We start from the raw sequence: 17,062 nt of genomic DNA, 5'->3' as shown, positions 1-17,062 counted from the left end.
GCATCAGGTCAAGTCCATTGGCCCTTGTGTGCTAAATTTTGGAGTTTTTACATGAGGTGTGATTGGGCCCTTATATGCTTTTTAATTCTTTGTCAATAAATACATGTATATTTTCATACTATTAAGATTTTATTGTTGGCCCTCTATTCTGTTTGACTTACCTTTTTAGGTTCTGGATCCCAAGAGAATACAAACATCAGACCTCTGGTACTCTGTTACCTCCCTCTTTTTTGTCATTCAGAGGTTTCCTGTCTCTTTCAGTCAGAGGTATACAGCCACTGAAGATGCAGGTTCCACGTCATCACTGTGGCCACGACGAGCCTCCTTCTCGGCCATCTAAAACAGAGGCTGTCAATGCATCCTATGTCAGTGAGTTCCACAAGTCAAGTACACACTGTCTAAAAGGAGTGTTCACTTCTGTTTGTGTTCCGAATCTACTGCCTGTCAGTATCACTTTTGTTGCTGTTGTTAAAGAAATCAACCCTGACTGTTCCCTGGAAGGCCAGATACTGAAGCTGAAGCTCAAATACTTTGGCCACCAAATGAGAAGGGAGCACTCACTGGAGAAGACCCTGAGGCTGGGAAAGACTGAAGGTAACAGAAGAAGGGGACATCAAAGGATGAGATGGTTGGACAGTGTTGTCGATGCAACAAACGTGAAATTAAGAAAACTCCGTAGCACGACGGAAGACAGGAGGCCCTGGCGTCAGTTTCACTAGATATCCTGAATTAGTCAGGGAGGAGGGAAGGAAGGAAACAAAGGAACAAGAAAAGCCCTCTCTTGACTTTCTCAGCACTGCATCGTTTTACACTCCTCCGTTATGTCTCCCCTCCGCACAAAGACAGTTATTTTTCTGAGCAACTAAGAGACAGATTCTTGGGCCTGCATGAACAGGAAATGGGTTGAACAAACAAGGGATCAAGTGCTCGGAGAGACACAAAGCTTACACTTCTGCACCTCCACCCCTAAGGCCGCCTTCTACAAGACTCTCCAAGCCCATGAAGACGTTTCCCTCCTTCGTTTTTAAAACTGTAACACGGCGAACATTTCTGCTCAGCACGAAAGCTCCCACAGCATTTTGTGTTGCTTCGGTTGGCCCTAATAAAGGGCAAGGCATGGATTTTTTTTTGTTTTTCGTTCCCGTTCCTTCAAGGAAGGTCAAGTAACAAACAGTTTTCTCCTCAATATGAATTCCTCGAACCAAACAGTGGGTTTGTGGCGCCCACGGTAACAGCAGAGGAAGAAAAGATTACCCTAAACGGCCACATTATGACAGAACGAGACAGATGGGATTTCGCTTTGCCTTCCAAAGCCCCAGGCAGACTCCATGGCTGCTTCATGCTCATTGTTAATAAGTCACAGTGGCGATGCCCTTCCGCAGTGCATGGGCCTTCTATGGTCTCCAGCCAAGCAGGGCACTCGCTTGTTTCCCCTACATGTCGCAATCGATTTAAGAGGATTTGCAGATTTCCTCCTGTGACTTGGAGTCATAGCGTCAGATAGGTCCAACAGGCTACAAATCCAAATTTGCTCGTTCATTTGAAGCATCTGTACTTGCACTCCTGGCCAGCTTTGTTCTCAAGGCAGCATGGAGGAAGGGGGGGGGGAATACACAACAAACAGGCAAGATGCCAAAATAAAAACCAGCAAAAGCTTAAAATCATAAAGCCATCCCATCCAAAACCATCAACGCCAACGAGAAGGAAGAAGAAAACATTTTAAAACCAGTGAATCAAGCACTACTGTATATTTTATTTTACACACATGGAATAATGCACTTTCAGTCCACTTCTCCAGTGCACTTGGCAACTGGACTTCATTGTGTGAAATAGACAAGTCTGTTTGCAAATGATCACTAACGTTCATTGAAAGTGCATTATTCAGCATGTGTGAAAGCTCTAGAGAAATATTGTTCAGGAAAGCATTATCATAAAGGGCACTAGGTTCTCTTTTTAATGATAGAAAATGTTAGGCAGTTTCACAGCATCACTTATTGTATGCATTTTGCTGTTTTTGTTGCATTGTTTTCTAATTCAGTTTCATTGCATGGCTTATGTTATGTATTATACTATTTTATAGCATTGTTTTTCTTTTTGCTTTTAACATTCTAATCCACCTTAAGTCCAAGTGAGAAAAGTGGATGATAAATGAAGTAAGTAAAAGGTAAAGGTTTCCCTTGCTCAAAAACCAGTCGAATCCGACTCTGGGGGTGGTGGTGCTCATCTCCGTTTCCAAGCCAAAGAGCCAGTGCTGTCCAAAGACTTTGCTATGGTTGTGTGGCCAGCATGACTAAATGCTAAGGCGCATCGAATGCTGTTACCTTCCCACTGAAGCAATACCTATTTATCTACTTGCAATTTCTTCCTTTCGAACTGCTAGGTTGGCAGGAGCTGGGGCCAGAGACGGGAGCTCACTCCGTCACGCGGCACTCAGGTTTCGCACTGCCAAACTACAGACCTTCCAGTCTGCAGCTCAGCATCTTAACCTCTGAGCCACCGTGGCCCCTGAAATGAAGTAAACAAATAAAATACATGCACCAGACAGCAGAATATACATACCAACAGAACAGACCACATCACTAGGTTAAAAACAAGATGCAAAAAAAGAAAGGGGGAAAAAAAGCTTTTTGGTGGAATACACAGTATGTTCAATAAGCATTAATTACCTCTCACCATCATGTGGATCCCAATATTTGCAACCACACAGTAGTTCGTTAGCTGCTTTTAAACTTACTCCATGGCCCCTGTATTGGCACTGGGGGAACCAAGGCATGCAAAAGACCACCCCCTGTGCATACAACCGTGCCCAAGACTTGAGATCCACGCGTGATGCCCTATTCCATGAGTTCAGGGTGCATTGAGTGAGGCCAGCAGATACCCAAGACGGGGCTTTTTCAACTAGTCCCCTCCCAGCCTATTGAACTCTTTGCCCCCATGAAGCTTGGCTCAATGGATACAGTGAAGTGTCCCAGGGAAGGCGAGGAGACAGGCCGCGGCCCTCTTGCGAGGCCTACTCACCCTCTAAATGGTTGCGGGAGAGGTACTTCAAGCCTTCGTCCAGCAGGATAACCGGCAACGAGATTTTCATCACAACCACCCACTGCGGCCAGTGGAGAGGCGTTACCTGGAAGATCAGCTGCACAGCAAAGGGAAGAAGAAGAAGAGGAGGAGGCGATTGGATTTATACCCTGCCCTTCACTACCCGCAGGAGTCTCAGGGTGGCTTACAAACTCCTTTCCCCTTCCCCTCCCCAAAACAGACACCCTGTGAGGTAGGTGGGGCTGAGAGAGCTCTGACAGAAACGGCTCTTTTTCAAGAGCAGCTGTGCCAGAACTATGGCTTGCCCAAGGTCATCCAGCAGGTGCAAGTGGAGGAGTGGGGAATCAAACCCGGTTCTCCCAGATTAGAATCTGCGCACTTAAGCCACTACACAAAGGGCAGTTTCACATCAAATATTTAAAATCTCTTTACCATTTTTTTAGATCCTGCTTTTCAGGCAGCCTGAATATCCCAGACTAGCCCATGCTTGTCAGAGCCTGGAAGTTCAGCAGGGTCACACAGGATTAGTACTGGGGTGGAAGCAGGGCTCTTTTTGTAGAAAAAATCCAGCAGGAACTCATTAGCATAACAGGCCACACCCAGCAGTAAAAACTCATTAGCATATTAGGCCACACCACTGACTGCACTGCTCATTAGCACATTAGGCCGCACCCCCATGTTGCCAGAAGTGTGGTCATCCAGACACACCCACCTTTTTGCTTCTTATTCTGTTTACCTTGTTTGTTGTCAAAACCCATGGCTTTTTTGTAGCAGGAACTCCTTTGCATGTTAGGCCACACACCCCTAATGTAGCCAGTCCTAATGAGTTCCTGCTGTTGGGTGTGGCCTACTATGCAAATGAGTTCCTGCTGGGCGTGGCCAACTCGGGAGCCAGCCGGAACTCCGTTCCTGTGCGTTCCTGCCCCAAAATAGCCCTGGGATGGGAGACCACGGAGGAATACCAGGGCTGCTGTGCAGAGGCAGGCAATCGCAAATCTCCTCTGAACGTCTCTGGCCTTGAAAACCCCATGAGGGTTCACCATAAATTGAATGGATGGCACTTAGTTTATTATTATTATTCAGTTTTTTTTAAAAAACAACAACAACCCAAATACAGGGGATATACAACATGCACAACAGATGGAACTTGTGTCACATCTAGCAGGGCCACTCTTGCCGTCCTATCGGATCAAATTTCAATAGAAGCATTCTGAGAAAAGGGGGATTCTCAGCTGGAGCTGGGTCCAAGCATGACAGGAGGCGTGCCCGGCTGCTTCCTGCCCCTCCTTTCAATTTCATTTGCATAAGCTGACAGATGTTGACATGTCTTCACTAAAAACCCAGCAGTGAGGGGGGGAAAACAACAACGGAGAAGAAGAAGAAGGGTTGGTTTTATTCCCTGCCCTTCACTACCCAAAGGGGTCTCAGAGCGGCTTACGATTCCCTTCTCTTCCTCTCCCCACAACAGACACCCTGTGAGGTAGGTGGGGCGGAGAGAGCTCCGAGAGAGCTGTGACTGACCCAAGGTCACCCAGCTGGCATCATATGGAGGAGTGGGGAAATGAACCTGGTTCTCCAGATTAGAGTCCTGCCGTTCTGAACCACGGCACCAAGCTGGCATCACCTGTCTCAATTCTTTACACCACACTGCAGTAGTTGAAGAGACAGGTTCAATGGTACAAGCCTGACCTGAAATTCTGGCAAGACTGACTTGGGCTTTTCAGTCCTAAGGCCCATTTGAGTGGTTCTTAGACCATGAGAAAGTGACCTCTGAACCACCAGTTAAGGAAACTGGGGATGATATTCTGTCTGATTAGGGATGCCAAGCCACGGCGGGGGATCCGCACGTCTTCACAGGATCCCTGCTGCGGGGGACAGCAATGCGCGTTGCACCGCCGTCGCCAGGATGTGACGCTACGCGTCGCTCTGGCAACGGGGCTGTTTGGAGTCCCATTGCCAGAGCGACACATAGCGTCACATCCTGGCGACGGTGGTGCAACGCGTATCTCTGTCCCCCGCGGCAAGGATCCTGTGAAGATGTGCGGATCCCCTGCCACGGCTTGGCAGCCCCTACGTCTGATATTTAGGGGCCAGAACCACAGCTTCCATCTTTTTGGCCACCACCTCGAATGTGTGGAATGAGCTCAGCTAACCTGTACACAGCCGGCTGAAGATATGGTGCAGTGCCAGTGTAGGGTAATGGTTCGACTGTCAGAACAGAAACTGTGAGATCTGGTTGCTGATCCCCCCCAAAGCTCACTGGGCGACATAAGCCAGTATTTATTCATTTAACATCTTTGTTCGCTGCCTTTCTTCCTACAGAGCTCAAGGTGGCTTACAATATTAATAAAATACTTTAAAAACATTTTTAAAAACCCATAGCCGCATATTGTAAAATCGCAGTTTAGGACTGCTTTAATTAAATGGAGTCTTAAATAAAACAATCTTCGTCTGCCTCCTAAAGATCAAAAGTGAATGGGCTGGGCACACCTCCCTGCCACTGAAAAGACCTTATTTCGTATACCCACCAAATGAGCCTCTTTGACTGGGTGGGAGAGTCAGGAGGGCTTGGTTTGGTTCACCTGCTTATTCCTCACCTGGTTTTATTTTTGCAACTGGAGCCAATAACAGATCATTCCCTAGCTTATTCTTTCCTCTCCTCCATTAAGACAAACATCTAAATTGTAAGCTCCTTGGGGCAGGGTCCTATGGATGAGTTACTTCGCAAAGCCACTCCACACACTGATTCTGCTCTGTGGATCCTACTTCTCACCAGCTCTTTCTTCAAGAAGCTTCAAGGGCGTGACAAGTTCTAATGGTTTCTCGCCCCCATCGTGGCCAGATCCACACCTGCTTTAGTCTCTGTTCCTTTCCAATGCCGGCAGGGGCATAATGGCTGGGTACGGCAAAAATCTCAGGTCACCAGCTGGGCACGGAAATCTAGTGTGGCACAGTGTCCGACTAGGAGACCCAAGTTTAAAAGCCCCCCGGACTTGAGATTGACTGGATGACCTTGGCCCGATCACCCTCTCTTAGCCTAACCTTTCTGCCCAGAGAATAAAACAGAGGCAGGGGCTGCAGCGTGTGTCACCTAGACCTCTTTGGAGGAGTGGTGGGATAGAAATGCAAGGGACTCAGGGATTTGGGTGGTCTGTTGTCCTGGGACAGAGGAGTCTGTGGTAGACAGCAGGCTTTCAGGACCTTGGAGAGCTCACTGTGGGGCGGATGGGTGAGCTGTGAGCGTTGCTACAGCATGGGTGTGGATCCAAATGAGATCTGTAGGGAGGTGCTTCTCTCAAGTCCCACCTCACCGGGTGGGGGGAAAAACCCACCCCAAATTAAAAGGGCCACTTTCTGATCTAGAAACATGGGATCCAGTGGGGCCGGAAGGCTAACACTGGTCTGATTTCTGAGGCAGAAGGCAGGCCTCTTGGGGATGTGTTGTAAGAACGCTGATCTATACCTCCCTGGGGAGGGGGTCCTCTTTTGTGAGAGCCTCTGGAAAAGGCTCCTGCGCCCACACCATCCCCTCGGCCCCTGCTTCAGTCTTCCAGTTTCCAAGATTGTTTCCCTGCCATCCCCAAAGAGATCATGCATGCCCCACCCCCCGAATCCTGACAGCTGGCCAAAGGGCAATTCAGAAAGTGGCTGGCTGGGTGGCAGTGACGCTTTCCCCTTGGAAGCCAACATTTTCTCACTCGAGATGCAGGTCTTGGTACTTACGGGCAATGGCTTGACATAGAGAATCAGGAAATGCAGAGCCATCGACACGACAATCGCCCCGAGGAGCCACAGGTTGAGCCAAGGAGGCATCCTCAGCAGCGACTGGTTTTCAGACACACTGCAGAGAAGGGACAGGTGTGAATCCATCGTCTCCGCTTTCCCCCCTCACACCCAAGAACCTAGCTGTGTGCTCCTCAGGATTGTTAAAATTCTGCTTCTAAATCCATGACTGGCATGAATGAGTGGGAAGAAGAGGAGGAGGAGGAGGAGGAGGAGATTGGATTTATACCCCGCCCTTCACTACCCAAAGGAGTCTCAGAGGGGCTTACGAACTCCTTTCCCTTCCCCTCCCCACAACAGACACCCTGTGAGGTAGGTGGGGCGGAGAGAGCTCTTTTGAGAACCACTCCCGAAAGAACAGCTCTGAAAGAACTTATGACTGACCCAAGGTCACACCAGCAGCTGCATGTGGAGGAGTGGGGAATCAAATCCAGTTCTCCCAGATTAGAGTCTGTGCACTTAACCCCTACACCAAAGAAGAGGAGGAGGAGGAGGAGGAAGAGTTGGCTTTATACCCTGCCCTTCACTTGGGAGTCTCAGAGTGGCTTACAATTTCCTTCCCTTCCTCTCTGCACAACAGACCCCCTGCAAGATAGGTGGGGTTGAGAGAGTTCTGAGAGAAGTGTTCTTGAGAGAACAGCTCTGAGAGAGCTGTGACTGACCCCAGGTCAACCAGCTGGCTGCATGTGGAGGAGTGGAGAATCAAACCCAGTTCTCCCAGATTAGAGTCTGCACTCTTAACCACTATGGCTTACACTCTCAACCTTTGATGCTGCTTCTCCTAAGCGGTGACTTCTGCAGTTCCAGCCACCACTATCAAAATGGTCTCCACAACCACACAAATGATGTTTGACTTCCCTCACGTCCGGTTCTGCCCTCTGTGTGATGCCGTTCCCTATCTATAGATAACACAGCCCGCCCGCCTCAAGTATCTCTCTTACATCCAGCCTCTGGGGGCTGAATCATTTCCTCCTCTTTCCATATCTAGATCTGTTACAAAAAACAACGGGAGGCACGAGAGAAGAGAAGAAAGCCTGGCGGGAGGCGCCGTACCTGTTCAGGGCGTTGCACATCTCAATGGTCACCAGCACCGAGAGCGCCATCGTCGTTGGATAGCGAGATTCGAAGATTTCGCAGTCGACCCCTTCAAAGATGGGGTTGTCCTCAGTGCATCTCATAAAGTTCCTCTGTGAGGAAGGAGAATACAGCCACAAGTCCAGCATGGGAGAGCATTGCAAAATGAGCAGATGCAACTTTCCCCCCTCCTCCTCCTCCACCACCACCACCACCATGACCTTTGACATACCATAAGCTGCCCAGAAATTATGGCAGGTCCCACTGCGACAGGAAGGATCACAGAATGACCATCTTTGCAGCCATTAATAGTAGCATCCTCGCCCTGACCTGGATAGCCCAGGCAAGCCCGATCTTGTCAGATCTTGGAAGCTAAGCAGGGTCAACTCTGGCAAGTACTTGGATGGGAGACCTCCTTGGAATACCAGGGCTCAACCCTTTTCTAGCTCAGCAGTGTCTTCTTTGACTGGAAAAGGCTCTCTGGGGTCTTGGATGGAAAACGTTTCCCCCCAACACCTGTTACCTGAGATCCTTTGAACTGGAGATGCCGGGGATGGCCCTAGTGCCTTCTTCATGCGCGGCATGTGCTCTGAGCTGCAGCCCCTCCCTCTGTTCCCCTTCTAGGGTACTAGAGATATGGGGGTTCCTGCTCCCCACCCCTTTAACTGATGCCCAACTACCCTCAATATTCTATGACTCCTAGCATGTGTTCAGTCCTCACTGGCGCATTTTTGGGGGTTGCTCCCTGCCTCTACTGTTTACTTTTAATTTTACAAGCCAGTTTTTTCCAGCACACCTGGGGAGTCCTCATCCCCCAAATACACCAAACCAGCTGCCCTGCCTGTGAGTGGCCCCGTTTCACTGTCTGCCAAGAGGCACTTATCCATTCTGCTATCAGAGAAGCAATCAGAGTAAAACTGCTTATTGCATTTTTTAATTTGCTTTGCGAGGCTGGTGTTCACTTTTGGCAGGAAAAGTGGAGCATACGTATTTATGTATTAAAAACTAAAACAGCAGGGGATAGGGTCACACAGAAGTTTAAAAATAAACAAAACGAATTGCAATTGGCCCAGAGCCCATCTAGCAACTTTTGTTGTTGTCGTTCAGTCACACAGTCGAGTCCGACTCTTCGCGACCCCATGGACCAGATCACGCCAGGCCCTCCTGTCTTCCGCCGTCCTCTGAAGTTTGCTCAATTTCATGTTCGTTGCATCTATGACACTGTCTAACCATCTCATCCTAGCAACTTACCAGCTGGTAAAAGGTAACTTGGGGCCCTTCAGCATCATACAAAAACCACCAGGTGGCTGCACCTACTGTCGCCAGGCCAACGTACACTGCAAGGAGTGAAGAGAGAAGCAAAAGGTGAAGAGAGAAGCAAACTCAATCTAGTAGACCTCATGATGTTGCGCTATTCCGCTTTGCTGGCTAGCTAAGGTAAGGTTGGGAGTCCTGTGCCTCCCATCTGCGAAAACTTCCTCCATTGGAGAAAAGTCTTGCTTTGTTGAAGGAAGCCTTTCTCTGTTGGCAGAAGAGAGTAGTCCATCACATCAATAAAGTGAAATTATAGAAACAAATCACTATACATGAAAAGCTTGGGAGAATAAGGTTGTCTTAAACTAGCACCTAGACAGATGTTTAACACCTAGTGAGCTCCTGTCTCTAGTTCCAGCTCCTGCCAACCTAGCAGTTCGAAAGCAAGAAATTGCAAGAAGATAAATAGGTGCCACTTCGGTGGGAAGGTAACAGCGTTCCGTGCACCTTGGTGTTTAGTCATGCCGGCCACATGACCACGGAAACGTCTTCGGAAAGCGCTGGCTCTTCAGCTTTGAAACGGAGATGAGCACCGCAGCCCTAGAGTCGGACTCAACTGGCTTTCAAGCAAGGGAACCTTTACCTTTACTTACAAAACTGTGATCTGTCGCGTTTTTATCTTGCCCTTTGTCCACAAAACTCAGGGTGGTTACATCGTCCTCCACTCCCCATTTTAACAACCATGGCCCTGTGAGGTAGGTTATAGTGTGACTGGCCTCAGTGCTTCCGATTGGTTTCATAGTTGAATGGGGATTAGAACCCCCATGTAATGCTTTCGCTCTTTCTCTGTGTGACCCCTTGTTGTGTAACCTCTGTCAGGGCACTTTTTCATAGTGTTCTGAGGTGAAGTGTGCTATGCTGCCTCTTGGCCTTCCTGATTTTTGCTGCTGCCAAAGGCTCTTGCCTTGGAATTCTTAGTTGGAACCAAAGAACGGGGTGGCTTAGGCATATATGGTAGGATGACAGAACGGGCAGCGTGTGGGGGTGGCTCTGAGGTAAAAAAGGATCCTTTAAAAAAACACAGTTGTTTCTCTTAAACATCAATAGAGTTTATTTATAACAGTATCATGATTCTGTTGTAGTTCGGATGAGAGACTGTTCTGATGCATTTAAGGTTTATAGACTTTTGAATGATTTCTCCTCTAATGTCACCGAGAAGGTGGCTAAGTTTCTTTAAGGTAAAGTAAAGGTTCCCTTGCTTGAAAGCCAGTCAAATCCGACTCTAGGGTTGCGGTGCTCATCTCTGTTTCAAAGCCGAAGAGCCAGTGCTGTCCGAAGACGTTTCCATGGTCATGTGGCCGGCATGACTAAACACCAAGGCGCATGGAACGCTGTTCCCTTCCCACTGAAGTGGTCCCTATTTATCTACTTGCAATTTCTTGCTTTCGAACTGCTAGGTTGGCAGGAGCTGGAACTAGAGACGGGAGCTCACTCCGTCATGCGGCACACTCGGGTCTCAAACTGCTGAACTACCGACCTTCCACAGCCTGCAGTTCAGCGTCTTAACCACTTGAGCTATAAAGGCACACCAAGGGATCTCACAGAAATAATCCTGTATTTACACTGATGTATATGTATGTTGCGGTTTTAACTTCCCCTTTAAACTGTATTTACTTGTATCAATTTTTTTCTATGCCAATAAAGGCTACTTAACTTAACTTAACTTAACTTAACTATAACAGTATAATGGTTTCTGTATGGCAATCTTAATGGTTTCAGATAGGTACATTAGCATGATGGTTCTTTAGTTAGATCTAACCACACAGACTTATTTTCTCACGTCACTTAGGCCAATAATGTCCACAGAAGCTTAACTTCCCAACTTGCCACCCAGGCTAGTAACTTCCACATAGGATGCAGATTTCTCTCACAGCACCTTCTAGCACCTCACTCAGTCTCCTTTCTCCACACAAACACACCCCGCTTCCTCTCACACAAAGCCACCTCTCTGAACAAAACAGGCAACTCCGCTCCCTCAGGTACAGCTACCATCCAATCACAACACATGTCACTCACCCGTCCAGATCCCGTCTTTCTTATTCTACGGGCTTACCCTTGAGATCACAGCAACATACATTTAAAATTCCACATTAAAACACAGAAACAAAACACGCACACAGTATTTACATGGCAGAACACCAGACCGTGTCTTCCTCATCATCACCTGACACTCTAACGCTAGACATTGCATTGTACTGGCTTCCATACCACAGAGACATCCACGCCTCTCACCTCCGATGGCTAGGTAGCGGAAGAAAAGCCATCCGCTGATGAGAGGCTCCCGGGGATTTCGGGGCAGCTTGTCCATGATGTCGAGGTCGGGGGGATTGAAGCCAAGGGCCGTGGCTGGCAAACCGTCTGTCACCAAGTTCACCCACAGAAGCTGGACTGGGATCAGCGCTTCGGGCAGCCCCAAGATAGCCGTCAGGAAGATACTGCAAGGGGAATGTGCAAAGGTTTTCTTTTACTCACTGAGATACTTCTACTCCACTCCGCCTGCCCCAGCGGAGACCCAATGCAGTTTATAACATCATTTTCTCCTCCTCCATTTTATACTCGTAACAAGCCTATGTGGTAGATTAGGCTGAGAGAGACTGATCACCCAGCAAGCTTCTGTGTCAGAACAGGGAATCCGACACTCTTTACCACTGCGCTGTGCAATACTCAGTCTCTTTAGCAGTGGCAGAGTTCATGGACGACGGGGGGAATCTGGGTTCAGTGGAGCCAGAGAGCACCCAAGATTCAGAGCATCACACAATGGCAGACAAACCAGCCCTGTCTGCAAACAGGCACAATCCCAGTTTATGTACGTGTTATGTATTGGGACTGAACCATTCCAGGTATGTCACACCAGAGACTGGCTGAGCTTGGAGCACAAGAACAATAGCCTACCAGGACTCTGGAAGTAACCAGTCAAGTAGTAATGTTATGTAAATAGCCTATCATTGGGAGTGGGGTGTGTTTGGATCTGGAATTGCATGCTATTTAACAGAGCTGCGGCTCTGGGGTCTTTTTCTTGCTCTTGCTGAAATCACAAATAAAGTTGAGCTGATCACTAGACTCGAGCCTGCTCATCCATGGAACCCATTATTTAACAGTGCTGTCAAGTCACATGTCAGTTGTATGTCAGTGCTGTCAAGCCAGTTTGGTGTACTGGTTAAGTGCGCAGACTCTAATCTGGGAGAACCGGGTTTGATTCCCCACTCCTCCACTTGCACCTGCTGGATGGCCTTGGGCAAGCCATAGTGCTGGCACAGCTGTTCTTGAAAAAGAGCAGTTTCTGTCAGAGCTCTCTCAGCCCCACCTACCTCCCAGGGTGTCTGTTGTGGGGAGGGGAAGGGAAAGGAGTTTGTAAGCCGCTCTGAGACTCCTTTGGGTAGTGAAGGGCGGGGTGTAAATCCAATCTCTTCTCTTCTTCTTCTTTATGGCAATTCCAGCAAGTGGCTTTCAAGGCAAGTGAGAAGCAGAGGTGGTTTGCCAGTGCCTCCCTCTGCAAAGTCTTCCTTGTTAGTCTCCCTTCCAATTACCAACCCTGCTTGGCTTCCAAGATCTGAGGAGAGAGGGCTATACCATGCCACCTTTCTCTCCCATTCCTGGGTTCTCACACCCTTAACTTTGTTATCTCTATGAGTAATGTGAAGGGTGGGAGGGTACTGGGGAAGGTCCCATTTAAGGCATGGAGACAGAGATCCGTTTCAGAAAGGATCAGAAATGGATGAGGAGGGGGGAGAATATCCAAATAAGGTGACAAACCTCTACCCCTCATTTTGGAGTTCAGTGCCATCCAGGGCTGTGTTAGCTGAATGATTTTTTAAAAAAAGTTTTCAATTCTGGATTAAAATAATGTTGCACTTTGCTCCAAGTAAAGCTTTTGTGTGTATGAATTATGAAAACCTGCATATGTCTTGCAGAATTTATTCAGCATGTTCCTATTTTACATCGCTTGGCTTTTCCTGGTCTAGAAGGAAAGCAGAAAACCTACAGGACACAAAGCTGTGCCTCAGCTGCTGGGAGTCTGGGACTCTTCTTCAGCCCATCTCATTAGTGTAGCCTTTGAGATCTCCGGCACATCTTAACCTCCACAAGGACAAGAATCTTGCTATAGATACGTGTGTGTGTAAACAGGGAGAACTTATGCAAGGCAAGAAGCCTGAACCTCAGCTGCTGGAAATCTTGTTCAGCCATATCTTCCCATCTGTCAACATGTTTATTGGCATGATTATTATATGCTGTTGTAGATTTTTCCAGGTTGTATGGCCGTGGTCTTGGCATTGTAGGACCTGACGTTTCGCCAGTAGCTGTCACTGGCACCCTCAGAGGTATAACACAGAAAGATGGAGTACTCTCTGTGTCAAGGTGAGAAGAAAAATGGTAGGCACAAAGTTCCCTCTAAGCTGTGGAGTCTTGTGAGCAAAAATTCTACTTTGTGAGCTACTGACATTAAAGTTGTGCTGCATAAATTAGTTTGCTCTGGAGCCATCCTGCCTGAGCTAAGACAAAAATGTGTGAGCTGGAGGCTAACTGTGAGCTGGAGGCTAACTAGCTCACACTAACTCAGCTTAGAGGGAACACTGGTAGGCAGATAATTTATATCTACTCAGGAAGGTGGGGTAGGGCTGAGTCATTATCTTGTAGGAGTTCCCCAGCCTGTGAACATGCTAATAATGACTCATCCCTACCCCACCTTCCTGAGTAGACACAAATTACCTGCCTACCATTTTCTCCTCACCTTGACACACGTCTTTCTGTGTTATACCTCTGAGGATGCCAGTCACAGCTACTGGCGAAATGTCAGGTCCTACAATGCCAAGAACACAGTCACACAACCTGGAAAACCTACAACAGCTAATGAACTCTGGCCATGAAAGCCTTTGACAACATATTGGTTATTATACGCAATATACTGTCCCATTGCAACACTTCTAGTCTTGCCGTCCAAAGAAAACGGAGGACTATAAAAAAAAATAACTGAAGTAAATGACGTAAATAAAATGCTTAATCCAAAAGGACTAAAAACGTTGTGTACTTCTCTAACTCCCCGTATAAGGGAGTAGGAGCCCTTTGGAGGAACGGCAGAGCAAAGGTTCCAGGTAGGGGTAAATCAGGGCAGAACAGTAGACAGGTAAGAGGAGAGGAAGCTCAAGGGGGGAGTGAAAGAATGGGGAAACTGTGCTCCTCCGGCTGTGATGTTATATTCTGCATGGCACCAAGGATCGCCGGAGAGTGCTCATACCAGACAACCTCCCCGACATTGGAAGAGATGAGGTAACGGATGAACTGCTTCATGTTGTTGTAGATGGCCCTGCCCTCCTCCACAGCTGCAACGATGGTTGAAAAGTTGTCATCGGATAAGACCATTTCTGCCGCTGACTTGGCCACAGCCGTGCCGGAGCCCATAGCAATGCCGATTTCGGCTTTCTTCAAAGCTGGGGCATCATTTACTCCGTCGCCCGTCTGGAGAAAGCAAAGATCAGCTGTTAGAGGAGGGATGTTTATAAATTAAGCCAGTGCGCAGAAAGTGGAGAGGGAGAGAGTTTTTTTCTCTTCCTCTTCTTACATGCCCAGGGAAATGCTGATCGCCATGTTGGGGCCGGGAAGCAAATTTCCTCCAGTCCAGTTTGGCTGGAGACCTGGGAGGTTTTCTGTCATCTTCTGGGCATGGATCAGCAGTCTCTGTGTGTGTGTGTGTGGGGGGGGGGAGGTATTTGTGAATTTGTAAGTTTCCATGTGCACACACATTTCTTCAGATCGAGTCAGGTGTGCGGCCGTGTTGGCCTGAAGCAGCAGAACAAAGTTTGCGTCCAGTGGCACCTCGAAGACCAACGAAGTTTCATTCTGGGCACAGGGGTCATTTCGTAGAAAAAGAGGTGCAGGAGCTCATTAGCATAACTCATTTGCATGTGCCACACCCCCTGACACCACCGGAAGTGTGTCAGAAGGCAACACCCACCGCTCAGGCTCCACTGGACTGTTTTGGATTGCTAGCTATTGGGGGGGGGGGGACAGGCAGATCTGTCCTCGCAGAGGAGGGAGAGCTTGTACCTGAATAAAACTCGGTCTTAAAGGTGCCACTGGACTGTTTTGGGCCTGGGGGCTGGGGGGGCTCTGCAACTTACCTGGTTGCTTCTTGCTCTGACTGAGGGCTGCTGGGAGCACGGGGTGGGGCTTGTTGCATGTGCCCGCCCCCTGGGCTCTTTACTGCCGGAGCTCCGCTCCTGTGCGCTCCTGCAGGAAATGACCCCTGTCTGGGCATAAGCTTTCATGTGCGTGCCTCAAAAGTGTACACACACATGAAAGCTTATACCCAGAATAAAACTTTGTTGGTCTTAAAGGTGCCACTGGACACAAACTTTGTTCCTACAAAACTGAAGGACTCGGCGATGCCTGGAGGAGACACCACACGGCTCACCGGAGTGGCCTGCTACCACATGTCTTTCACACCTCGGCTGGACTTTTCCCGGGGAGGGGCAGATAAACAGAGGCTGGTTTGGTAGCTAGGAAGGAGACTAGGAAGCAGGAGAAGGGAAGAGGCGGCAGAGTGGAAATCAGATCCTCAAACCAAGTTTGGATCTAGACAGATTTAAAAGGGGTTCCAATAAAGACACGGATGAGGAGAGGTCCATCAGTGGCCCAGAGAGCTAAATGAACCCTCCATGTACAGAGGCAGTGTACCTCTGAAAACTAAATTTGGGGAGCTACAGTGGGAGAACGCTGCTGCCTTCCTGCCCTGCTAGTGGTCTTCCTAGAAATATCCGGCTGGTCACTGTGGGAAACACAATGTTGGACCCGATGGACCTTTAGTGTTCTTGGAACATTCCCTGCAGCTCCAGAGGGCAAGAACAGACTAATGGGCTTAAATGCTACAGGAGGGCAGACTTTAGCCGAACATTAGAAGTTTCCAATGATGAGAACAATTTAACACAGGGATCAATTACCGGGTGTGGGGGAGCACCTCCCTGACTGCAGGCCTTCAAGCAGAGGCTGGACAGTCCAGAATGCGCGAGCTTTGGATTTTCTGTACGAAACAGGGGGTCAGACTAGATGACCTCTCGCACCTCTTGTAGGATCCTAGCACCAAGCCCCAGGCTTACCATCGCAGTGATTTCATTGAAGGACTGTAGATATTCAACTATCTTGGACTTGTGGGCAGGCTCCACCCGAGCAAAACACCGAGCGGAGAGGCAGGCTTCCCGCTGCACCTCCGGGGCAAGGTCATCGAACTCCCTGCCCGTGTAGGCTTTGCCCGTCACGTCCTCGGTCTCCGAGAAGATCCCGATCCTCCGGCAGATGGCCACGGCCGTCCCCTTGTTGTCGCCGGTGATCATGATCACTCGGATACCGGCTTTCCTGCACATCTCGATGGATGACATCACTTCCTTCCGGGGAGGGTCCAACATCCCAACGCAGCCGACAAAAGTCAGATTCGTCTGCGTGCAGAGAACCAGAAGGAGAGTGTTCATTCCCCCAAGGTTGGCATCACCTCCGTATTTCAGACTACCGTTTGCTACACCTGAGCATGCCCAGTGGCTATGAGGGACAACCGGGACCAGTACCAGGAATCTCACCTTCCATGTCCTGCTACCACTCTGGGCTGTGGGGCAGAGAATGAAGAAGATGCATTCTTCTCCAAGGTTCCAGTACGTAAGCGGCAAGGGAGTCTCTGCACTGCTGCACATTCAGCGGAGAGGAGCGCCTGGATCAGGCAGCTTCTCCACTGCTGCCACGCTCTTCACCCAACGAGAAAGGAGAGATCAGCTCAGTGGCTTCACCAAAGCCTCTTCTGGGATCTGACAGGTTCCCAGCAGTGTTCCCTCTAAGCTGAGTTAGTGTGAGCTGGCTCACAATTTCTTAG

General features: G+C 48.8%; 1 protein-coding gene across 1 annotated transcript in view; it reads right to left on the bottom strand.

Moving 5' to 3' along the window:
• Positions 1-17,062, bottom strand: part of LOC107107698 (sarcoplasmic/endoplasmic reticulum calcium ATPase 3) — a 79,348-nt gene that overhangs the window by 3,071 nt on the left and 59,215 nt on the right. The window contains exons 11-17 of the mRNA XM_015408004.1: positions 16,302-16,637; positions 14,444-14,664; positions 11,443-11,645; positions 9,148-9,233; positions 7,876-8,009; positions 6,763-6,880; positions 3,019-3,136 (exon numbers count right to left, since the gene is read on the bottom strand). Coding sequence (XP_015263490.1) covers positions 3,019-3,136; positions 6,763-6,880; positions 7,876-8,009; positions 9,148-9,233; positions 11,443-11,645; positions 14,444-14,664; positions 16,302-16,637 — 1,216 coding nt within the window. The remainder of the gene's footprint in view (positions 1-3,018; positions 3,137-6,762; positions 6,881-7,875; positions 8,010-9,147; positions 9,234-11,442; positions 11,646-14,443; positions 14,665-16,301; positions 16,638-17,062) is intronic.

The sequence above is a fragment of the Gekko japonicus genome, unplaced genomic scaffold (assembly GCF_001447785.1).
Source record: "Gekko japonicus isolate JY-2015 unplaced genomic scaffold, Gekko_japonicus_V1.1 scaffold1, whole genome shotgun sequence".
In the NCBI taxonomy this organism is placed as follows: Eukaryota; Metazoa; Chordata; class Lepidosauria; order Squamata; family Gekkonidae; genus Gekko; species Gekko japonicus.
Note: the sequence above shows the minus strand (reverse complement) of the source record. Positions and strands in the feature narration are given on the sequence as shown.